General features: G+C 38.3%; 1 protein-coding gene across 1 annotated transcript in view; it reads right to left on the bottom strand.

Moving 5' to 3' along the window:
- LRP2 (LDL receptor related protein 2) overlaps positions 1-26,483 on the bottom strand; it is a 197,623-nt gene that overhangs the window by 57,167 nt on the left and 113,973 nt on the right. Inside the window, exons 34-48 of the mRNA XM_005601570.4 lie at positions 25,732-25,841; positions 24,030-24,207; positions 21,401-21,614; positions 20,132-20,371; positions 17,662-17,850; positions 14,829-15,749; positions 14,530-14,695; positions 13,990-14,148; positions 12,141-12,430; positions 11,185-11,388; positions 9,998-10,240; positions 6,128-6,253; positions 4,636-4,755; positions 3,002-3,133; positions 1,575-1,776 (exon numbers count right to left, since the gene is read on the bottom strand). Of these exons, the coding sequence (XP_005601627.2) occupies positions 1,575-1,776; positions 3,002-3,133; positions 4,636-4,755; positions 6,128-6,253; positions 9,998-10,240; positions 11,185-11,388; positions 12,141-12,430; positions 13,990-14,148; positions 14,530-14,695; positions 14,829-15,749; positions 17,662-17,850; positions 20,132-20,371; positions 21,401-21,614; positions 24,030-24,207; positions 25,732-25,841 (3,494 nt within the window). The remainder of the gene's footprint in view (positions 1-1,574; positions 1,777-3,001; positions 3,134-4,635; positions 4,756-6,127; positions 6,254-9,997; positions 10,241-11,184; positions 11,389-12,140; positions 12,431-13,989; positions 14,149-14,529; positions 14,696-14,828; positions 15,750-17,661; positions 17,851-20,131; positions 20,372-21,400; positions 21,615-24,029; positions 24,208-25,731; positions 25,842-26,483) is intronic.

Consider the following 26,483-nt stretch of genomic DNA (forward strand, 5'->3'; position numbering starts at 1 on the left):
TTTTCCAAAGAAGATATACAGATGGACAACAGGCACACGCAAAGATGTTCAACGTCACTAATTTATTAGGGAAATGCAAATCAAAACTACAATGAGATATCACCTCACATCCATCAGGATGGCTATAATTAACAGGATGAGAAACAATAAGTGTTGCACAGGATGTGGAGAAAAGGGAACCCTCATACACTGCTGATGAGAATGCAAACTGCTGCAGCCACTATGGAAAACAGTATGGAGATTTCTCAAAAAATTGAAAGTAGAAATACCACATGACCCAGCCAGCTGTCTCACTACTGGGTATTTATCCAAAGAACATGAAATCAACAGTACAAAGAGATCTATGCACTATGTTCACTGCAGCATTATTCACAGTAGCCAAGTCGTGGAAGCAACCCAAGTGCCCATCAACTGATGAATGGATGAAGAAGATGTGATATATATATATATATATATATATATATATACAATGGAATACTACCCAGCCATAAAAGAGACAAAATTGTCCCATTTGGAACAACATGGATGGACCTTGAGGGTATTATGTTAAGTGAAATAAGCCAGAAAGAGAAAGATAAACACCATATGATTTCTCTCATATGTAGAAGATAAACAAACACATGGATAAAGAGAACAGATTAGTGGTTACCAGAGAGGAAGAGGTGGGGGGGGGGGTTGGGGGGGAAGGGGTAAAGAGGCATGTATGTATGGTGATTGATAAAAACCAGATTATTGGTGGTGAGCATGATGCAGTCTATACAGAAACTGATACATAATAATGTACACCTGAAATTACACAGTGGGAAACAAAAAAAAAGAAATCAAACAGAATATCACAGGAGAGGTCCCCCAAAACTGGCAAGGTGTGAACTGAATCTGTTTGACCAATCAGTGTTCTTAGAATTTTAAAATTTGTTTCCAGCATTTAAAATCAGAATATTTCATATGAAAATCCAGATTTCCAATATCTCTCAAAAAAAGAACACTCTTGCATGATGCTGAGCAGCATTTGCATTTCTTATCTGGAGCATGCACTCTCAGTTCACCTGCCTTTCCTTGTGTCTCACTGACTCTGAGCCTAAGTGCCAAGCTCCATTTATCATCATCAAGTATGACGCTTGTTATTTTTCTTATAGCAGAGAGAAGTGAAGGATTTCTTGTACCCATGCCTCTACTCCAAGTGGAAAACTGAAAACTAAGAGGATCACTTGCTTCAACAAAGAATTTTCTTATATAATAAGCCCACTTCATTCATCTCCCTGGCCTTTTACGCAAGGTCACATTGTGCCTTTCATAAGTCCAAGGCACTTTTGCCTTCATGGGCCCCTTCCTCCATAAAAATATTTAAAACTATATTTAATGACTACACTGGTATAAAGGCAAATATATTAATATTAAATACTTTCTTTACCCTGAAGTTTCTTTTTCTTATTTAAAAAAAATCTAAACATTTTCATAAGCCACTAAAAGTACCATGGCACTAGGCACTGTGACCACCATGCCTAACAGATAAGTCCGCCCTGCCCCCATGGATATTTGAGGTTTTCTGGGAAATTTTTAAATCCCCAATTCACCTGTAAGAGTGTGGGACACACAGTCCATTGCTACAGGTGAACTCATTTTCAGAGCAAGACCTCCTGGTGCAATTCTGATGCTCATCATAGCCATCAGCACAATCTGCGTCGCCATCACAGACCCAAGATTGGGGTATGCACCTCCTGGATGGAGGTGTGCTATGTACACAGTGAAACTGAGAGCCGGAGCAGCTGCGATTCTCTGAAAGCAAAGCACACAAGAATCAGAAACATGAGAGCTCATCTACAGTCAAATTCATTCTGAACCATTATTTCTCTTGCTTTATGCTACTTAACAAAATGAGGGGAAAACAGGTAGACAAATTATGTTGCTATGGTAACAATAGATCATAATAAAAACACCAAAATTCCATTTCAATTGCTTTAGACCTTAGATTTTTTTTTCAAAAGGAAGAGATAAGCATTTTTGTTCACAAAGTATAATCACACAAACAATGTAAGATAGGCATTTTTATGCCAGTTCTACAGATGAGAAAATTGAAGCTCAAAATGGTTAACTAGACAGCTCAAAGTCATAGAAATTTCTAAAGAGCTAGGGCTTCAAATCTAGGGTTTTTTTCCTCCAAATTTAGTGCTTTTTCAACTACATTATAGCTATCACTTCAAGTAGAATTAGGGTATACAAGAGTTGTCAGAAACCATGACACTGTTAGGAAAGAGATGAGATGCTAATACATAACCATTAATGCCCGCAGAATAACAGAACAGATGTATTATTCAATCTCACTGTGAGTGTATGGGAGACAAAAGGAGGGAGGTCCTGGCGAGGGCCGGTGGGAGAAAGTACATGCTACAGTTCATGTTTGTGCAGCTGCCAACAACCCATTTTAAGGAATAGAGTATGTGTGGAGCTATGGCCCATCACCAAAGTCACAGATATATGAGATTAGATCAAATGCAAACATCAGGGAGCCATTGTTTTTTATTGTTCCACCATGGAAAGACGCTTCTAAGACACCTTAGCTAAGAGTTCCATGCTCTGTTGGTCTGTTTGTTCCATAATCCAATGAAAAGGCATAACCCTCCTCTCACCCCCTCCCCCAAATTAGGGGCCTAAAGTATTAGATGAAACTATGGGCACAGTTAATTACTACTCTGTTAAAGCTGCTATTAAGAGTGGCCAACTGAGATCTCGTCGTCTGCTCTGGAAAAGTAGAACATTATTTCCATTAGCTAAATGCAAGAGAAAAAGAATAAACATTAAAATCATTTCTTATCATTTTAAAGCATTTAAGCAAATGATAGCAAACAATTCCAGAGTGGAAAAATAAAGGTAGCATTCTATCCGTGTGCATTCAATTAAAGAGGAATCTGCCTGATAATCATACTCTCCAAAGGCAGAAAAGTAAATCGACTGAGTTTCCCCGGAATGTGACTCTGCTGAGGAATTAACTGGTTTCACTCACCACACTGGTGCCTTTCATCTTCATCACTCATGTCCCCACAGTCATTATCACCATCACAGATCCATTCTCTTTGGATGCACCTCCCACTGTCACACTTGAACTCATCGCTTAAGCATGTTGGTTCATCGTGCACTGAAAAAAAATTAAAAGCACTCTTGGTGAAGAGTGGTTTGCAGTCCAGAAATCTTGAGAGAGGCCTGCCATACATAGCCTGGGCTGTCTAGCAGACTGATTCAAATTCTTCAATCATATCCCTACATGTCCCTATTCAACTAATCAAGTTTTCTTAGGCCCACAAACCCAGGGACTCCTCAAAATTAGCCTAGGGGGAAAAGAAAATTTAACTATTAAAAATACAGCACAATGATATCAGTAAGGAGAAGCAGTACCTCTCATAAGCTGGTAAGAAAAGAGTATATATTGATACAGCCTTTTGAAGAGACATAGCCCCTTTGACACAGCAACACCATTTCTAGAAATCTAGTTCACAAGAATCTTCCCACACGTGCACAAAGAGTTTGTAAAAGGATGTTCATCCCTGTGTTATTTTGCGTAGTGAAACAACGGAAACAATCTAAATGTCCATCAGTTAGGAAAGGGATAAAAACACATGGAACATCCACACTTTAGAGTAATATTCAGTAATATTCAAAGGAATGAGGTAGATCTGTATTTGCTAACATGCTGACAAGACATTGTTAAGCTAAAAAAGAAGGGGGGTGGAGGGCAAATTGCAGGAAAAAATATATATATAGTAAGGTGTTTTAAAATCTACGTATCAGGATGTATAGATAAAGGTAAGAAGAATTCAAACCCACCCTTAATAGTGATTATCTCTGGGGAAGAGGAGATTGGAGAAAGGGCGAAGAAATAGGAATTATGCTTTTTTGTATATGTCTCATTATTTCTTTAAAACAATACATCTGCATTTTAAGAGAATGTATTCATATGTAGATTCTGTTTGTTTTTATTTAAATATGTCAGGCAGTTGGAACTAATTGCTCTCACTATGACTTTGGTTCCCATGGAAATCTTCATATTTTTAAAATTATGTAAAATAATGTGCATGGATATAGATTACAATTAGCAAAGGTAAATAGCAGCCTTCAAATACAAACAAGCACAACTGCCTCCAGGAACTGGAAGGTCCCGGGAAGTTTTTAGGAAACTCGGATGGCCATGGGACCTTACTTCAAAAGCTGGCACACAGACACAACAAGAAGAGGATGTGTGTCCATAATATGCCCCTCTTCCCCATGTCTATGATGATTCCAATCACTTTTGGATCCTCCTACAATGTTACGAGTTTGAACTCAGCCAAATTCAGAAATTCCAATTCAGAGTCAGTTAAAATTGAGTTCTACAAGCCAGGTACAGTATTAGGTGCATCACCAACATAATCTCATTTTATCAGCATCAATCAGCAACCTCCCTATCCTGGTCAGCAACCCACACAGTGCCCTGCACTAAGAGGTTCTTAATGAATGTCTGCTGAGTTGTTTCAGCATCTCAGCTGAAAGAAGGAGCAGGGAGAGGAAACACGCAGCAGTCATGACCCTAGTCTGTATCTGAAGTAGTTGGAAGAGGCTGTCTAGTTGCATCATAATGCTTTTCACGCTTGCTTACTCTCTTACCACAAGTAGAAGGTTCATCAGAGCCATCAGAACAATCTCTTTCTTGATCACAATACCAATGGATAGGAATACAGCGCCCAGAAGTGCACTGGAACTCAGTGCTGCTGCACGTCTGAGAGGCTGGAGGAGAGAAAGAACAAAAGCCATGAGCAAAGCACAAGCTGCTTCCCATCAGTATTAACAATCTGCCTATCTCTCTGAACTGTGTAATAGTTGCCAAGAAAGAAAGACTGAGCCTGGGACATGGGCTTATGTACAAGCTTTCCATAAGAGTATGGTAGAGAAAGAAGGCAGGCGATACTGCTCTAGTTTTCCAGAAGTTTTTTCTAGATTCCAGAAATCCAAAAATAAATTCTATTTGTTAGAAATGCCAAAGAAACATTTTTTGATGCATAAAATCACAAATTATGTGAAAGAAGACTTGGTTCTATGTTTTCTGCTATAACACAAAATTAAACAAATTCCATTGAAATAATAATTAAAAGCAAAAACAACAATATGGTCTGAGTTCACCCTATATACAACCTTTTAGCCATGCTACACCATAATTCTAGAGAGTTAGCAAAGTTCTGCTCTTATTTGTCCCTGTAATATATATGGGATCTTTATTTGAGTAAACGACTCTGCCTATGTGTGAACATTGATTCTTTTCTCACATAACCTTAAGAAGCTCTGGTCAGATGTGTTTTCTAAATTGTTATGTGGGTACAAACCAGAATCAAGTCTCTTAATTCTTCTGGTCTGCTAGGATCCCTTGCTTTGGCCCATGATATCTGACGACTTACCAGGGAAAATCTGGTAAGGAAGCAGAGGTGCCTGAAAGGTTCGCACTAGTTCCAATCTGCCTGTCCCTAGCTAATGGCTGTGTCCTGAATTCTGCTTCCTCTTGTTGCTGTTATTTCAACCAACTCCTGCCCTTGGACTGTAGCCTCACCTGGTGACAATTACTAAACTCTTAAATTACGCATCTATTTACACTAACAGTCTGAAAGTTATCAAGCTTAAGAAAGGCCTTTTAATTTCGATTATAATACAGGAAATAGTTTGATTGAACCAAATTGCTAAATATGAAATAAAAGTTTCTGAAATTCAAACAGACTAAAAAGATACAAAAATTCTTTCAGTTACTAACGGCTACCATAACCCTACTAAGAGTAAATATAAGGGCTTAATGTGCAAATTCTGCCTGGAGTTCCTGAAGACAAAAGGCCTTCAACTCTGAGAGAAATGGCTCTGCCATTGTGGAAGGTTAGGTATCAGAGCTGGTCTCTGGAAGAAATATTTGGATTCGGACATCCAGCCAAGGAACAGAGAAAAGGGGCTTCTTATGCCCCTTCAACCACATCCTAAATTAATGGCCTTCTCCATTTACTTACAAGGTCAACTTGAGATGACGAACTGAAATTAGCCCAAACACCCAGGCTGTATATCTTTGTATTAGCTCAAGACATGCAACCCTGGAACCACAGAAAGAGAGGTAGATTTATCTTACCACAGAAAATGGGACTTTCATCACTCATATCTCCACAGTCATTGTCTCCATCACACAAGTAAAGACGGGGAATACAAATATTTGTAGTCTGACATTTTATGTATCCAGGACGGCAAGTGCGATCAGCTTGAAAAAGACAACCAGATAAACATTGGGAACATACCCACCACATATATATCATAAAGAATGTCCATGCTAACAGATCTATTGCAGAACACAAACCACCAGAAGGAAGGCATTTTCAAAGCTATCACAGAAGCATGATCCATGACACTTATGTTACACCATAGATTCTATAGTAAAGAGATATTTCCAGCTAATACTGGGGGATGAAGGAGGGGAGTGAGGTTACTTTACGTTTAAATCACCTGTTTTCATTATTTAATAGTATCGACAAGAGTCCGACTCTTGGTTAAATAATCTATGACATATCCACACAATGGAGTAATATGTAGCTGTAAAAAGTAACGAAGAAGATCCCTATATGTTGATAAGGAAGAATGGTATGATCTCCAAGATATATTGTTAACAGCAGGAAAGCAAGATTCAAAACAGTAGGCTATCTTATGTGTAAGAAAAATGATGATATGAGTGTGTGTGTGTAGCAAGAGAGATGCTTATATCAAAAACAACAACTACAATGAAAAGATAAACTACTGAAAATTGTCACCCCTATGGGTAGATTCAGAATAGTATGGACAGAGCAGGGTGGAAAGGACAAGGATGAAAGACTTCTGTGACTGTACCTTGTCGCATAATTTTGACTATGGAACCATGTACATTATTTCATAGAAATAAAAACGGAAAAAGGAAAGTCATTCTAAAATTTGGAAATAGTAACAAATAAAGGTAACAGTAAATCAAGTTGATAACATAACCATACAGAGAAAAAAATTCAAATAATTCTAAAAACCAGTATTTTGACTGCCTATTCTTAGCAGGACATAATCCAAGAACAAGAAGGACCTAAAATCTTAAATTACATTTAGTAGATTTATCCGGGGCAGTACTATTTGTGTGGTTATTTTGAAATTATTATGGGCATTCTGAATTCACTGTAGAATAAAGCCAATAAGTAAATATGTCAACATCATTAGAAACCAAGATTTTAAGTATAACAGAAGAGACATGATTATAAAATCTAAGAAGCAAAAAACCTGTCATCTTAAATTAAAATGGGAAATACGACGTAATTTTTTTTCCTTAAAAATTGTATTTCCTAGGTCTATCCTCTAAAAAGGCCTAGAAGCAACAAAAACCATGTAGGAATGGTCACCCCAATACTGTGGTAATTTCTAAATATCACAAAAGGAATGAGGTTTCCTTGGATAAGTGGCTAATTCCAGGCCTGAGATAGGAAATATACAAGTCTGCACTATGGAAGACTAACCAGGGCCATGTTAGAATAACAGAAGAGCCAACTTAGCAGGGCAGCCACTGACCTAAGATAGGACAACTGAACACAAAAAAGAATAAATGACTTCACTGCATTAAAACACATCACATGTAAAAATCCATGGGTTTAATACAATTGTAAAAACAAAACAAAACAAAAACTTAGTGCTCATTGGTCACCAACGCATTACTCTGAAAACTGACAAAGGGAAAGTATCAAGCATTTATCCTGTAGAATTGTACTTCAGTGTAACAAATAGTTGATAAGGAAAATTTCTTCTTTATGGAACCTCAGCTAATAAATGTGGAAGGAATAACAGAATTTTAAAATGCCTATTTTGTAACCCTTAAAGAAATAATGGATTTATGAAACAACCATCCATGGATGCAAAAACCATTGCATTAAAGGTTGGTGGGGACCTCCTAAGGGAAGATTCAGGCTAACCTCTAAATGCAGTGATTAATTTCATCGTCACTTCAAGTGGAACAAACAAGCATAAGGTGCCTCATGTGCGATGTAACAAGAAACACACAGCTCCACCTATACTGTGCTCTCACCCAAAGAACTGAACCTAATGTAATCAAAACTCTACATCCAAATTCCAGTTAATAGGAAATAAGAGGAATAAAATAACAAATCAAATGGCTCAACTATGCAATTCGTCAAATCCAGAATGTGGGACATTCCACAGGACAAATCAATGGCATTAAAAATAAATAGTGAGGGGGCCGGCCCGGTGGCACAGCAGTTAAGTGTGCACGTTCCACTTCGGTGGCCCGGGGCGCTCGCCAGCTAGGATCCCGGGTGTGGACATGGCACCACTCAGCAAGCCATGCTGTAGTAGGCATCCCACATATAAAGTAGAGGAAGATGGGCACAGATGTTAGCTCAGGGCCAGTCTTCCTCAGCAAAAAGAGGATGATTGACAGCAGATGTTAGCTCAGGGCTGATCTTCCTCAAAATAAATAAATAAATAAATTAGTGAGGGGCCAGCTCAGTGGCACAGCAGTTAAGTGCGCACATTCCACTTCGGCAGCCCAGGGTTCACTGGTTCAGATCCCAGGTGCGGACACTGCACCACTCAGCAAGCCATTCTGTGGCAGGCATCCCACGTATAAAGTAGAGGAAGATGGGCATGGATGTCAGCTCAGGGGAAGTCTTCCTCAACAAAAAGAGGAGGATTGGCAGCAGATGTTAGCTCGGGGCTGATCTTCCTCAAATAAATAAATAGTGAGGGGGGGCCAGCCCTGAGGCTTAGTGGTTAAGTTCAGTGTGCTCCACTTTGGCAGCCCAGGTTCAGTTCCCAGGTGCAGATCTATACCACTTGGTGGTGGCCATGCTGTGGTGGTGACCTACATACAAATAAAGGAAAATTAGCACATATGTTAACTCAGGGTGAATTTTCCTCAACTGAAAGAGGAAGATTGGCAACAGATATTACCTCAGGGCGAATCTGCCTCAGGAAGAAAAAAAAAGTGGGCACTGTTGTGGCATCAAAAAGGTTACAGAGTTTTAACAACCAAAATCAGTGTATAGACCTTGTCTGAATCCTAATTTGAACAGACAACTGTAAAATGACATTTTGGGGATAAGTGAGAAAATTTGAATAGGGACTGAGTAGTCAAGGATATCAAATATGTATTGTTGATTTTGCTAGACATTATAATGACATGGTAGTTGTTTTTCAAAATGTCTTTATTGGTGATATGCATGTCTGGGAGTTGCTTTAAAATCCTCAGAAAAAAAGTTGAGGGAAATGGGTGAAACAGATTGACCACTTGTTGATAAATGTTGAGGCTGGGTGATGGATATAGTAAACTATTCTTTCTACTTTGGTGTATGTTTGAAATTTTCCATAAGAAATACTTCTTTTAAAAAGCATACCTAAATAAATATTGTGTATAACTCTACCTACAAAAGTGGCAGAGCAGGTAGATACATCCAAACTGAAAATATATTTGTACTTACGTTCTGCCCTTTTGTTTTCCCAAGATGCTAAAGTGCAAATGCCAGAAATTTTGGAAAAACAAATTAACTACAGGGCAATTTACCAGAAAAACTAAAGAGACAAATCTTTTCAGTCAACATTGTACTGTATAGCTTTTTGCACAACAAAGATTAACCACAACACATCTATGAAATAATTTTTGTCTGCAACTATTGTTAGAGCTTTAAAACAATTGAAAATTTTGTCAAATGAATTTTTAGTCTGGCAGATATATAAACCAAGGATAAAATATTTAAGGTTAAAATAGTCAATGGTTGTATGCATCCATAAATTCAGGTAAATAATTCAAATATTAGGTACAGTTGTTTTTAAAAATCATTTTGTAGAATGTATTAAAACAAAATTTATGTTTTAGATGAATACTTAGTTCTTTTTTCAGAAAGCCTTTCTTTCATATAAAAATTTCATCTCCCATGGTCTAAGACTTCCGACCCGAAAGCACAACAAATACTTAAGGTGAACTTACGGCAGTTTTTCTCGTCTGAGGTATCGTTATCGTGGCAGTTGTTTATGCCATTGCAGACAAACTGAAGAGGTATGCACCTTCTGTTACTGCAAGTAAATTCCGTGGTGGCGTTACAGTCCCTGAACAGGCACCCTGCCTCATCACTGTTGTCACCACAGTCATTGTAGTGATCACAGCGATAATGATATCGGACACATCGCCCATTGTCACAGGTGAAGGCTGTCAGAGGGCAGGTGTGAAACGCTAAGAAGAGGAAAGAACAGTGAAGAAACCTCTTGACTAAAGGATCACTCTAATTGCTAAAAAGATACAATCAAATAAAGTAGACACTTTGAGTTTACCTTCCAAGGCAAAAACAGCTGCAAAACGGACTGCTTGCAAAGTGAGACAACACTAAATTAGTTAGATTAAGCAAATATGTTGGATGCTTTTTTTGCAAATGAAGCATTTTAAGCAAATGAAAATGTCACTCCACTTCTCTATCATCTCAACCTAAAAGTTTACCTCAATCACAGAAAAGCATGAAAATATAATTTATTTGGGAAAAATAAAACTCTTAGCCCCTACACACTGTACTAGAAAAAGGTAACTAACCTCAGAACTTCCTGAGAAATGTCAGTATTTTACTCACCCTATTCTGATGGAAGCTGAATATTCGGAGAGATTTCAATAAAATTATTGAATTAATGATCCTTGAGCTATGAAGATTAATAAAATGCTAACAATCACTGATTGCAACCCCTAGCTCCATGCTAAGTCATACTTAGCATCACCAAGTGCCATGCTGTGTTTTTTATGTATTGTTTTCTCTTACTCCTCACAAGAATCCTAGTAATAGCTCCATTTTACATATGAGGTGTTTGAGGCTCAGAGAAGTTAAGTAACTTTCCCAGAGCTATACAGATTGTAAATGCCATAGCCAGGATTTGAATCCAGCACCTTTACTCTTAACCACTACAGAAGGGCTTCCTAATAAAGTATCATATGCTACTCCACAGCATATACATCAGCTTATATGTGATTTAACAGAAACGCAGTCTGGATTCTCAGAGTAAATGTTTTTCAGTTCTAACAAGATGCTTAGGAACAAATTTCAAACTTATTCATACACAGCAGGATTCTGTACCAAATACTCGGCATAAAGACATTGTTAGCTCCTAACAAAAAGCTCCAAGAGTCCAACTCACCACAGACACTTTCCAGCTCATCACTGCCATCACCACAGTCATTGTCGTTGTCGCATTTCCACTGCTCTGAGATGCAGTGCCCGTTGAGGCAGGTGAACTTGGAACTATCGCACCGCGTACCATTGTCCACGATGCAGTGCTTATTGTCGTTGGCCAGATACCACCGGCCCTCATGTGGACACTGGCACTCAGCACCATTTGGACCTGAAGAAGGGTAGGTGCAGAAAAAGAAAAAGATTTGTGGAGTGAACATTTTCTCCTCTAAAATAGCACTGGCAACAGCTCTGTATTAAATGTGCCATAAGACAAGCCATAGAAACTCTTCCCATCAACCTTTCAACTATATTCTGAGTCATTTTTCCATCAAAAAGAATAACCACCAATTTCTAATAAATGTGTCTAATTCACCCTAATCTTTAAACAACCGCCTCTCATCTACACGGAAACAATAGCCATGATTCTCCCTTCTCAGCAAAATCTGCAAAGCAATGATATCATATCAAAAGGCATATCTTCCTATGAACTTGTTGTTCTCTATAAAACACACTATGAAGCACATACTACATTCTAAAATATCATCAGAAATCTTTCAAGCTATAAATTGTACCTTCCAAGTGGAAGAATGAGATCCTTTTATAAGGAAGGTAAGCTCATTGACGGAATTTGTATTCAAGTCGTAAAGTGCGGTAGACAAACCCTCAACTTTCTTTCTACCTCCATCAAGCTTGAATTAAAAACGCCTTCATAAAAGGGCTCCATGTTGAATAGGAAATAAACCTGTCAGTCTTTCTCTCACTAGACAAACCCCCAAATCTATTTTATGAATTACTCTGAAATCAAGGAGAATTTGGATTCTTTTTTCTCCAGTTAGAGCTGAATATTCTTTCACCTTTTCCTAGCAGTTGTCATCATTATTGCTACTCTGCACGATTGTATCTTCATGGGCAATGCCTTACCTGGTGCACAAATATGGCTGCAGCCCCCATTAAACTCATCACAAGGATTACTGCACTGCCGTTGCTGGTCCTTCACAACAACACGAATACCCTCAGGCTCGAAGCTAAAACGTGTGGTCATTGCCATCTGACCTGACCCATCATATTTGTTAGCTCGGTAAACTTTTTTTGCAGAGAAGTCAGTCCAGTAAATATACTGGCCATAGAGAGTCAAGCCAAAAGGATGAAAGGTTGCGCTGACAATGACCTCACGTTCCAAGCCCGTTAGAGTGCTGCGTTCAATCTTCAGCCTAAAATGAAATTAAAAAAAAAATTGCTAGAATCCAGAAAGATTGAGTTCCTCAACTGGCAGCCCAATGCCTAGGCCTAACCATTGCTTTACATAAGCCCCCAACTTTCTTTTCAAGTGGAGCATATGACAGCAAAAACCAATATCTGGTTGGTGTAGTCACTGTAATAAACTCTTCTATTGATCCAGTCAAAGGCAATGCCATCAACAGCCCCTATATCTGGACATATGCCAACAAACACACATACAAAGCTGTTAGAGTCTCAATATGCATTTTAGAACCACTGGTGATGGGAGGTCTAACTTTGCTTATCAAACAATGGCCTATATAAATCATAGATTTCCAAATAGTAATATAGCCTATGAGTAATCCTACAAAAGAAACCAGGCTATCATTAGAAACAGGAGAGGAGCTGGCCCAGTGGTGCAGCGGTTAACTTTGCACGTTCCACTTCAGCGGCCCAGGGTTCGCCAGTTTGGATCCCAGGTGAGGACACAGCACTGCTTGGCAAGCCATGCTGTGGTAGGTGTCCCACATATAAAAAAAGTAGAGGAACATAGGCACAGATGTTAGCTCAGGGCCAGTCTTCCTCAGCAAAAAGAGGATGACTGACAGCAGATGTTAGCTCAGGGCTAATCTTCCTCAAAAAAAAAAAGAAAGAAAGAAACAGGAGAATATTATGAAATAATACATATAATGCATAGAACTCGGTCTTTAGAAAATGGTAGTTACTCAACAAAATATGAATTACTTTTCCCTTCCCATTTTCTTCATGACTTTTTTGGTTAGTAATTTACCAAGTACCTTGAGAAATTTACCTAAAATGATCCAAATTTAGACACAAAACATCATCGCTTTGTTTCAAATGAGAAAATAAAGAAAAGATGAGCTTCTTGGGTGCTCAGTGTCACAAGACCAAAATCATAAGATAATAAGCAAGAAAAGTTAAGATTCCTGACATGTAGACACCAGCCATAGCAAACAAAATCATTTCATCTCTTCAACTATTCCATTAGGATGATTGGAATGCGAGTAATTTCAGGGGTACTTGAATTAATATAAAACTAGAGTTGACAAAAATTTATAAGGAAAACATTATGAAATTGGCTGAGACCAAGCTGGCAGGAGAAAAAAGAATCTATTTGAGAAGATGACCAAAAGTCAAAGACTAAAAGAAAATGTTTTTACAAGACACTGAATACTTAAGTCCAGAGAAACCTTAACATCAGTGTACATTTAAAAGTCATTCACATTTTATGGTAGTTACATAGGGCCCACGGATTATAAATTGAATGATTATATTTGTAATTATAGTTGACATTAATTTATGTAGTAAAGCGTATTTAGATGCCCTTTAGTTTACAATTATTCAATTTCATGTTATAGATCAATTTTCACAGGTACATTCACCAAGCTAGAATATAGTTCCCAAAACTGTGATTCTACATTGTGGCCACATCTATATAGCATATTATATTTTTATGGCATTACGCAAATCCTTCTTTTTTGGAAGTGGGAAGAACTCTTCAACACCCACACAAATAACCAAAGACACATACAGACTGGCATCCGCCCAGTAGAGAAGGTCTTCCTCAGTGTCCAGAGCGAGTCCATTGGGCCAGACCAGGCTGCTGTTCACAATAGGTACCCGGAAGTTTCCTCCCAGTGTGGCTCTCTCAATTTTGGCATTAGTATCCCAGTCAGTCCAGTACATGTACCTAGTTATCCAAAAGGAGTCATAATTAATTCAGCACAAGGAACTTCATAATCCTTTTTACTTAAAGAAGAATGGCAGCATTCTTTAACTGCAAATTGACATTAACATGGCAGATGAAAGCCTACTCCATTCCTACCCACACAACTTGCCCATAAGGGATGTACTGAGTCAGAGCATTGATTCCCTAGTATGCTGCCAATCTTTCTAGCACCAACGGGAGTTCCTTCCCAGGTAAAGTCATTCATGCTCTTTCACCTTGAATCTGTAGCTACAGTGTTACAAGTCCATAAAACGTTGGCTCTCTATGAACATAAAATAATTTCCGGCCCCACTCCCTCCAGAAATAAGCAGACAGAAATATGATGAAAAGACCATTGCATACCCACGGCAAGGGTCTAACACAATTGCTCCTGGCTTTGAAACATGGGCTATCACGGTGCGCTTAGACCCATCCTCGGCCACAGAGTTAATTGTCTGGTTGGTGTAGTCACTGTAATAAATTCTTCTATTGATCCAGTCAAAGGCAATGCCATCAGCAGCCCCTATATCTGGACATATATCAACAAACACACATACAAAGGTGTTAGAGTCTCAATATGCATTTCAGAATCACTGGTTATCCACATGTGTTGATCCCTTTGTGTCTATTTCCAAGATAAACTGCACCTGGAGTGCACTTACCTGAAACAATGACAGTGGGAGAAACAATTCCTGAATTCAGGTTGACATAGGAAATCTGACTATGTCTAGGTGATAAGGAATGTGTGAAGTAGATTCTGTTATGTATGCTGTCATAATCCAGGTCCACAGCAATTCCTTCCACACTTATTGCTTGGAAAGGTGGGTTATGGTTTTCAGGGTCCAAGTATAAGCTTCTCAAGGAATCATCCATGGCAAACACAAGGAAATGTTCTGTTGGAATGGCACAGCTCTTGCCATCACTTTCCAGGGTCCCAAAGGCACAGCCACATTTTGGGGTGTGCAATTCAGGCAAAGCAAAGCAGAGATGGGAGCATCCACCATTATTTTCCAAGCAAGGGTTGTTGTTGACTGCTTCTGGTGACCGGGGCTGGACTCGCTTGTCAAAGATGGTCACATCTCTTAGCCAATTGATATTGTCCCTTATCACTGTTGGTAGCTCTGTGTTATCTGGTTCCTTGCTAGCTTTGAAGATTTTTTTTAAATTCCTGTCTACCCATATGATAGAATCTTCAAAAACAGTGATGGCATAAGGAGTTGGGTAACGACTGCCATAACGAATTACTTCAGATTCCTCTCCCTCAATATTGATCCTTGCAATCATATCTAAAGAATCATCAACCCAATAAATGTAGCCATTGTTATGGTCTACTGCCAAGCCCCGTGGTGTGACAATGCCCTCTGACACAAGCACAGTTCGATTGGTACAGTCAAGAAAAGAACGTTCAATCTTTGGGTTTTGTCCATAGTCAGCCCAGAATAGGTATCTGTTCTTGGGGTCTACAACAATATCCCTGGGCATATCCACTATGACTTTAAGGAGAACACGGCGGTAGGTGGTATTGATCCGCAGAACTTCTATCAGCGTTTCAGACAAAAAAGCATTGGTGAAATAAAGATTTCCTGCAGGAAAATGAAAGAGCATGCTGATGAGTGGAAAACCAAGAAGAAAAGAGAGGATGCCTTTTCAAATTCATAACAAAATATGTAAAGGTGGAAGTTTGGGTCAGTATATGTTGTCTTTTCCAAGATGATAAACAAATGTCTCAGTTTAGACTTATAAAAATATATATTTACTCTTAGGAACCAAAGAAATTGTTTCTTCAAATTTAAAGACAATATGCCTTTTTTCAGTCTCTAAAGCAGATTAGAATTCATAGCAAACATTTTACTGAAAGGTCTATTTTCCAGAATGTCCTTCCTCTCCTACCTGAATGTTTACCATCTAAATCTTCAAAAGACTCTAAATACACATTATCATGACATAACTTCTACTCCAACATGAGGAAAGGAGCAAAGAGGGAGAACTAGCAGCATCTCAGGTTATCGACATCATCAAATGCTCCTTGTGATTCGTATTAACATGAGGTCCTTCCCTAGTCTTTCTAATTAGTGTAGAGGTTTTCATCCCATGAACATTGTAAAGCCACTGAAACAGAAGTCCATTTGCCTTCGGGCATTAAAGAACAATGTAAATACTAGAATAAAAAGACCACAGTGCGAGGAGAAAATATTGAAAAGAGAATGATCCCATATTGATTCCATGTAGTCAAAAATCTGTTGTCAAACTATCAATGTACATCTATCAAGGTACATCTGTTTTGTTCCTATATCTAACTCAAAACTGCCTTAGAGAAATCAGGTCAACATGCAATACGTTACTGATCTCTTTTCATTACCTATCTCTAATTGCAACATATGTATATTCCAATCCTACAATCCAGGATTGGCAAACTTTTTCTGTAAAGGGCCAGATAGTAAATATTTTAGGCTTTGTAGAGCATACGGTTTCTTTCACAAGTACTCAACTCTGCCATTGTAACATGAAAACAATCATAGACAATACACAAACAAACGGGCATAGCTATGCACCAGTAGTACTCTACTCACAAAAACAGGCAGTAGGCTGCATTTGACCTAGGCCATAGACTGCTGACCCTGCTTTACCTACACCCTCAGAAATAATGTAGTAAATTTGTTAACGGGGATGGGATTTAGGGACCCAGTTAAAGCCTTATCTAACTATACTACCATACATACTATTTGCAATAAAATCTTATTATAGTACCGAGACTTTCATAATATAATTTAATATTTATATAATATTTACAAGTGATATCTACTTACCAAACTTGATAACACACAATGAAACCTATTTTTATATAATGGGATTATATTCTGAACTTTATAATATATTTAATACATTTGTTTCTCAGCATATCATCAAAAATGAGTGGTAATTCAAAATTAAGTGTGTGAATCAATATAACTAAATTAACGTAATATTGGATCAGGTCAAGCATTTCGATATAACTACAATAGAGAAAGTACCTAACACTCAAAAGTGATTTAGACATTAACAAGAGGAAGCAATTAAGAATTTAGCAACTAAAATTGCTGAGCTTGAAAATAAATGATTATCGCTTCATGGTTTACGTTATACTTTAATATCTCTTTCTCTTTGAAAATTTAGACATTTCCAATTTAGAAATTAGGTGCTAATCTAAGTGTGAAAAAGAACAACTCCATATAATTTAATGTTTCTAGTCATTTTGCCTACAGTTCTATGTTAATAATGGAAGAAAATAAGATAATCTATTATAAATCTGTCAACTGAAAATTTTATCATTAACTTAATAGACATATAGCTTAGTCTAAAAGCACAATTCAATTTATCTTAAATCTCAATATCTGTCTAGAAAAACAGATCTGTAGCATATATAATGTTATGCTAAACTTTCTGGCATAAAAATAAGATGATAGAGATGCAAACAAGAAAAAGCTTTTCAGTAAAATCACTCTACAGCTCACCTACCTGCCACCCAGTCCAGGGCAATACCCCGCACTCCATTTTCTCCTATCCCATGTGTAACGATGTTCATAAAAGCAGACCCATCTGGTTTGATTCTACGGATGGCATTATAATCTGCCACAGAGCTGCTAAAATCACACCAATAAATAAAACCAGAAGATACATCAACATCCACATGCAGTGCATTTCGTCCTGAAACATTTAAGAAAAAATCATTAAACAATGCTCTAGATGGAACTAGAACTTTTAAATGTCTGCCCTTCCTCTCAAACCTTCATTCTCAACCCCCTGCTCTGACCATGACTTCACTACAAAATAAAAATATTTGTTTCCCAGTTGAAACGAAAACACCTGCCCAGGAGAAATGGTTGATTATAGGTTTGGGGAGGGAAGATACGAGGTGAGCCTGGAACATTTTATTATACCAAAAAGCAAGAAAGCATTCAAACACTAACAGGATCGTGTCAAAAGAATAAAGGCAGCCATTTCAAAAAGTTCTTTCTGGCCAAAATGGGTCAACCAGATTACCAAAAGAGTAATTATGGTAAATGGTTACAACACATTGAATTAAAAAATAAAAACTTGAGTTCATGTGATAATAAATTATTTTTAAAGATAAACTTGGAAAGAAAGACAGCTCTCCTTTATAGAAGAATATTATCAATAAATGTAGAAGGAATGATAGAAGAAAATCACCATATTGCAATCCCCGATTAAATAATCATTTTAGACAAGGATCATCACTGGCTGCTCAAACCAATGGGTAAAAGGTATTTGGGGAACAAGATATTCACAGGGGGCCAAAGTGTGACCCCAAAGATTTCATACAAATTACAAAAAGAAAAATATACTGTTAAAAAGCAGAGATTTCACGGTGACCACCTTAACCAAGTGATCAAACTTAAACATCACTAAGACAGGGACAAGCTGACATTATGTCCTTCCTAATGAGATTCTGCATCAAGGACACAGCTTCATCCATGAAGTATTCTTGCCAAGTATGTTCAACCCCAATCCAATCAAGCAGTTAGACCTAACTTTCATTTTATGGGAAATTCAGGGTATAAACGGAATGACAGGTTAAATGACACCATAAGGAAATAATCAGACAAAATCCTCAATGTGAGATTCTGAAAGACCACAGTTGTGTCTCTTCAAAAATCAATATCATAACAAAAAACTGGGGCAACTACTACAGATTAAAAGAAACTAAAGAGACATTCCAAATACAATGCATGAATCTTGATTACATCTTGGACAGAACAAAACAATAGCTATAAAAAATATCCTGAGGCCAAGTGGAGAAATATGAATATATGTATTAGATGATAATACCCTTAGGAGCTGCATGCTAAAGTATATAGGGGTGAAGTGTCATGATATCTGCAATATATTTTCAAAAAGTTCATTAAAAATGTATGTATATACACACAAATACACTCCGAGAGATTGAGAGCTCAGATGTAGCAAAATGTTAACAATTGTTGAATCTAGGTGAAAGGTGTAAGGATGTTCCCTGTACCTTTCTTTGACCTTTTCTGCATTCGAAATTTTCCAAATGAAAGGGTGGGAGAAAAAAATTATTGACTTTATAATATCTTTACAAGATGGTAGCTTAGATCTTTCACTTTTTAAGATCAGAGAAGACAAAGACAATTCATGAGTACATGTGAATATGGTCATCAAGGAGGAGGGTGTGCGGTGCCAGAAGCACGCTCCTTTCACCATATGCAGCCCTGTCTCTTCCAACCATCTCTCCCACTCCTTCATTCCCTTCATCCTTTTTTCTCCCTTTTATTTCTGTCATCAACCTATGATACACTCCTTGTGATGCTAGTAAATGCTTAGTTCCTCCCATGGTTACACACACCTAGAAACCCCTTGGTTCATCCAGAAAGCAAGTGATCATTTTATATGTTCACAGTAGGCAAGCATAAAGTGCTGTAAAAATGTAGTTATTAAGGAGAGACTAATACCGTCAACTTATTTATTTTAACTCATCAAATATCTGTGAAAAAATCAGACTGTGGACTATTTCATTATTATTCTAAATAGTATACCCTCTACCCTACATCTCCATTAACTACTCTTTTGAACACCAACTCTGTAACACTTAGTGCAATCTCATGCTACACTCTATGTTGCTCTAGGCCTCTCATTCTCAATGTGGTCCATGCACCAGCAACAGCAGCATGACCTGGGAACTTGTTAGGAACGCAGATTTTCAAGACCTACTCCAGACTACTACATCAGAAAATGTGAGGACAGGGTCCAGATCTGTGTGTTAACAAGCCCTCCAATTCTGATACACACCAAAGTTTGACAACCACACAAGGCTGAGACACATTATTTAAAGGGAAAGACAAGCTTCATTATGTGCTGAATCCAAACATAGAGAAATGCTTTACAGCACCAAGGATTTCAACATGGCACCAGGTGGAGTCGAATCTTACTTATATTGGAGTTGACGTACCTTGGCCTGCCACTGGCACCATGGCTTCTGAATGATCTGACAAATCCAAGTTAAAGCCTCTGATTGCAGACAGCATCGAAACAACAATGAAAGACTCATATGGAGAGCAGGTCTGCTGATCAGGATTGAGTTTAAATCCAGTGGCACAGGCGCATGAGAACAGTCCTCCTGGTACAGGCAGGCAAATCTGCTGACAGGCATTTACGTTGTTGCTACAGCCATTTGAGGATTCGGCAGCATCTAAATGAAATCAAAATTAGTTTGCAATTTTTTCACTCCACCTACTTGCCACTCAGTCTCAAAGTTTTAAAATTGGGTCACCAAACAATTCATTGTAAAAATTAATCATAAAATATGGTATGTGAGTTAATAACCAAAAAACAATATTGAAGCAACTAGAGCTTATACTGTTAACACCATAAAGGTATTAAAATAGGACCACAACTATCATATAGCAATTAGAGAATGGAGCATCACTTGCTTTTATTCCATAAATCATGCAAGAATTAGAAGAATGAGGGAGGTCAGTATACAAACACTAATATATTTTTTTGCCCTCTTGACCTAAGTTCTGGCATTTAAAATTATATCAGTTTAAACACATGATCAACAACATGATGGACATTTGATTTAAGGTATGTTAAATAAGAATATGTAAAAGTTTTTTTCACAAGCAATAAAAATAAATACCAAATGACAAACCTAGGTTATAGGACAGCAAACAATATTCTTGATAATCTTTGTTTAGAAATTAAAAGCTATAAAATATGTCAAAACTATAAAAAATAAACTCTAAATCATAATGCTAACTTAAAGGGGCAAACCAAAAATTAGATTATCTCTGAAAAAACATGTGGAAAAAGGCAACACCTAAAAATATTCCTTTTAAGATTAAAAATTCTATCTGGCAAAATGCCTGTCCTTATGGAGATTACATTCTAATAAGCAATACAGACAATAAACAGCTAGATATGTCAGGAAGTACTGGGAAGCAAAAGCAAAGGAAAGAGTTTAAAGTGATGAGGAAAAAATGGGAATAAACTCACAGTGAAGTCAATCTGGCTTTTCAGATGCCAGGTTAGTCTTTGACACTCAGCCATGCTTCAGACATGGTTATTATTTTAAACATATTTTGGATAATTTCAATTTGCATGCAGTATATGTACATGGGTTTGTGTGTGGGCATGTGTTTATACACGTAAGTGTATAGACCTGAGAATATACATTGTAACAGCCATGAATGTGTATGTTTCAGTCGTAAACACTTACCACGTTTGTAATAAACTCGAAGTCCCCTCAGATGTGGAATATTATCTCTCAAGACTACTTTGTTGGCCCCAGTGTTCTTGTCAACTCTTTCAATGACCTCGTAGTGTTCATCAGTATAATAAAGAAAGGAACCATGGACAGCAATTCCCCAGGGGTGGGAAAGATAGTTAACCAGGATTGTTCGATCTGTACCATCCACATTTCCTCTTTCAATCTAAAAGATCAGAATGTTCGTTATTGACTGATTCATGGTAAAATAAGAGAAACATTTAAAACTAATATTCTCTCAATAATACTATTTCACATTTATATAGCATTCTATCATTTACAGAGATTTTTTTATAGCTATTTTCTGATTTGACAGTCACAACTACATGGAGCTGTAGGTCAGGCAATGTTCACTGATAATGAAGCTGGAGCTCAAATAAGTCAGTTAACTTCCTCAGGTAGCATGGTGAAGAAAAAGGGACTAAACCTCTTTAGTTCCTGCATGCGATATTCTGGTCCAAGGTACACATTTAATGCCTAACTGTGGGCCATTACACAGGAATTGACTGACCATGCCTGTAATATCATCCCCAACAATTTCTGCAATGGGGTTGGAAATGTGCTCCATACAAGCACAGAAGACAGGAAGACTGGACGGGGCAGAAGGTAGTTCTGCTCTATCAGAACAGGTAGTAAGCCTTACTCAAAATGACTGATAAACTGGAAAAGAACTCACAAGAATGAAGGTCCTAATGAAAAATGACAAGTCTACTTCTGGAAGAAAAACAAAATGTAGACACAGCTGGTTTGATTTCATTTCAAGAACTTGTCCCAAGTGCCTCCTCTGTGCCAGGATCTGAGCTGAATACAGAAGAGGTCTGACTCTCTGCCTCACTGGACAAGAGATCCCAGCAGGTATAACAGCAGGTTATGCCCTAGAAACTGACAGAAGTCCCAGAAGGCTAGAGCATAGGGAAGATAAGCTTGAGGGGAGCTGCTGAGGGAGTAAACAGGATCAGATTAGCTGACCAGGCTCAGCTGAAGTGTTTGGAGCTACTCCTCTAGGCTAGGGTTCTGGGGTGAGCAGTGATCAGACCTATTCGTTATAGTTTTATGAAGACAACATGTCTCTCTCATGAAAGCAGGGTTCAGTATCGAGGGCCATGGTCTAGTCAAGGCTAGAGAGAAGTGGCTCAGAACAGTAGAGGCAGCAGAAAAAGGCTGGGCCTGAGAAAAGAGGTAGAGGATGAAAGGCCAGGATTTTGTGATAATTAAAGAAGGACATAGTTACCAGAGCGAAGCAGAAATATGAGAGTTCTAGCCTAGGAGAACTCATAGAGGGTCACTCGGCTAACAAGCTCACAGATTCAGGAAGGCAGAGTAGATGTATAAATAAGAAGGGAGGGAGATGGAGAGTACTGTCTGGGACATGCTAAAGTGTATGGAGAAATGATACCGTGTGGCAAGAGCTTCCCCATCATTGCACACATGCATCAAAGTCTGCAAAGTGCTTTCACACATGTCACCACTTCAAAGTTTATCACCACTATAAGTACATATTAGGAGCGAAATCAGAACTTGTCGAGCTGATAATGAACTGAAAACCAAACCTACTGCACAATATTACAGAGAGCATCAATATCAAAGACAGATCTGAAATCACTACTGTTTAAAAATCAAGGAAGAGACTAGCACACATTCAATGCAACATCCAAAGCAATATTTTAATTGATGAATAATTATTATTGAGCACCTTCTTTGTGCCTAGTTCCAGCTTAGCTGCATAAGCACAGCGGTGAAGATAAATATTTCTGCAAATGAATGAAATTATATAGTTTCTGCTTCTTATTGCAGAATATGGTGAACTCAACCTTGGAGTTTAAAATCACCAGGAAAGGTAGTTTTCACGTACGCATCTACCATGTTAGGACATTAGAGAGTAATATGTAGCTACGAAGGGATGCTGAGCTCAGAAGCTTGCTATATAGAGGTTTTTTTAATCTCTACAATTGAGGAACCTAATGACCTTTTAAAGAAAAGCATTGAAATCATTAAAACATGAAAGAAATGGCTCTTAAAGGACAAATAAGAAATGAGGAAAGGAATTATTTTATCTTAAAGAAAAACAAAAGATAAAAAAAGTAATAAACAGTATTCTATTAGGAAGTATACATGTACTATAAAGAACTTGACTTCCACTCGGGCAAGATTTGCTCAAGGGAAAGAAGTTATTGGGAGAAAGGGCAATAAAACACTGAGACAAATTGCCAAGTAAGATTGTTCAAGAACCAATGCCAGATAACTCAAAACGATCAGCATCAGCTACACAAGCCCAGCAGTGAAGACCAATACACTAAAAGAATGCTCACAGGAGCCAGCCCAGTGGTGTAGTAGTTAAGTTCGTGTGCTCTGCTTCGGCAGCCTGGGGTTCCCAGGTTCAGATCCCAGGTGCAGACCTAACACCACTCGTCAAGCCACACTGTGGTGGCATCTCACATAAAATAGAGGAAGACTGGCACAGATGTTAGCTTAGTGACAATCTTCCTCAAGCAAAAAGAGGAAGATTGGCAACAAATGTTAGCTCAGGGCCAATCTTCCACAAAAAAAATAAAAACACAACAAAAAAAAGAGTGCTCCATACCACTCCCCTGCTGGTAACCGCCCAGTAGATTTTCTGTTCCTGGAGGTCAAGGGTGATAAACTCCACATGTTCAAGGTTCCCAGTGAAGAGAGTTTTTGAAGATGTGCCATCCATGTTCGCACTTGCAATCTTGGCAGGAACACCACTGTCAGTTCCTTGGTCTGACCAGTACAGTTTCCTACAACCATGAAAAACACGAGTATTTAATGAAACAGAAGATTTCATTCAATATTTAAAAGAAAAATGTGTATTTCTTGTCCTTCAGATGTGCACAATTCAATGGAGGAAGTCTGACATATCAATATCTTTCTACATACAATGTGGAGGAGTACTTAACCAGTGATCTATCAATGTCTGTATATTTCCTAGTTATTATTGGGGTAGAGGCCACTTAAAATAGTATCTAAAACACGAGGCTAGCATCTTCCATAGGTGGGTGCTCCTTTAGCTATCTCACCTCCTGCTACAGCCTCAATAGACAATCCTCTTAAACTCTTTTCCCCCAAGTCTTCAAACGCCTTAATTCCAAACATCTTTTTTTTGCACACCTCTCCCCCACCAATCCAATATACCCACCCCATGAACCTCACCTCCAACTCTAAACTTCTCTACCTCTAAGTTCTCAAACTCAGAAATTCTCTGCTTCAACCGAACTCTCCCATCTCTTCCCTGCTCCTATTTTATTTCTCCTATTGACCCTGTTCTTTGCCCTCAAAACTTGCCTGAGCTCCCAAACCTCCAGTCTCTCTAAGCCTGGACCTCATACCTAGCCATTTTGACAATATTGTTTATTCTCTTGACCTCCCATTGCACCTACCTTGCTAATTGCTAACGCTAAGTTCCTGCCGTTATTTTCTTTCTCCACTTCCATTCCAGGCTACGAAAAGTTTCTGGACAAAGTCACAAAACTCTTGTGAACTCTAAGTTCACTAAAAATTCATGCTACCTAACCTTAGCTGGGAAGTCTCATCCCTAGCTGAACCTGTTCTCCTAACCAGCCTCCCTGCCCCTGGCCTCTTCCCCTCCAATCCTGGCCAATCTTTCCGAAACACGGATTCGGTTCTATCACTCTCTCCCTCCAAATTCCCTATTGGCTCTTTATTTCTCAAAAGAATAAAGTACAATTCCTTAGCATGACATTGAAGTCCCTCCATGATTTGACAACAAATGACTTTAGCTGTCGTGTCTCCCACGTGGTCATCTGTCCCCTCCTCTAAGCCTCTGGTTCTAGCCGTCTACACAATCATGCTAAACACTGCCATGATTCTGCACATTCACTGCTCACTTGACCCCAAGTGCCACTCCCAGTTGTGACCCATTCTGCACCTACTGGAAGTCTTCTCATACCCTCAAGGTCCATCTCAAATGTTATCTACCCCCTTAAAGCTTCCCACATTCACTCAAAGTCAGAATGTATTGTTCATTCTTATAATGCTGTTTTAAAATGCCTGAGATTCTTGTTTGTAATTCATTTTAAGTGCAGTGTTATTAATTTGAAGAACATAGAACAAAACACAAATTATATCCTTCACATTAAATATAACTCAGAGTTATTTCTCTTTCTCACTGAGATCTATATTTTTCAAGTGTTGGCATATGAAATCAGAAAAGGTCCCAAGTTTGAAATCTTCCATTTTATCAGACCATAACATTGACAAGAATGGTGCTGGATAGAAGATGTCTGCCACGTATGAACACTCACCCATTAGCAGGATCAACAGTTATGCCAATTGGAAACCCAACTCCAAAAGCTGTCCCATCATTGGTAATCAGTGTTTTTCTGTATCTGACATTTCCTCGGAGTGTCAAAACCTATAGCATAAAATCACTTATTAGAACTGAGTTTTATAAGGGGAAAACGAAGAAAGCTGAGATGAAAAAGAACTTAAATACACAACAAATCAGGGATGAACTGGAAGGTTTGCGTGAAATTCAGATAATCCCTAATTGCACCTCAAGGCTATGAGGCAATCAGCTCAAGAGAAAAGGAGAATAAGAAAAGCAAAATCATCTCTCAAATTCCTATTTTCAATTCACCTAAGTTGCAAGAGAGGAAATTTATATGAATAAAAGAAAGATTCAAATGAGTGAACATAGAGAACCATTGCCTGAGAGAAATCACAAAAATGTCTTCAGAAAAAGATAAAAGAAAACTTCAGAAGACAAATGGGAGCCCCACAGCTTTCCTGCACTCCAGTGACTGGACCATAGCACCCAGTGGCCCATCAGTGAAAACCCAGTGGATCAAATGGTCCAAATTTACTCAAGAGTTACAGTGAGTTCTGTGCCAAGTTAACAGCCTGAATTAAAACACGTGAGTTCAAGTCCCTGCCTTGCCAGGTCTGACTGTGTGACCTGAGGCAAGTAAATTAACCTCTCTGAACTTAGTTTCTTTCTCAGTAAAATGTGGATGATAATGGCACCATCTGCACAGAGCTCACGGGACTGTGAGAT

This window comes from Equus caballus, chromosome 18, assembly GCF_041296265.1.
Source record: "Equus caballus isolate H_3958 breed thoroughbred chromosome 18, TB-T2T, whole genome shotgun sequence".
Taxonomy (NCBI): domain Eukaryota; kingdom Metazoa; phylum Chordata; class Mammalia; order Perissodactyla; family Equidae; genus Equus; species Equus caballus.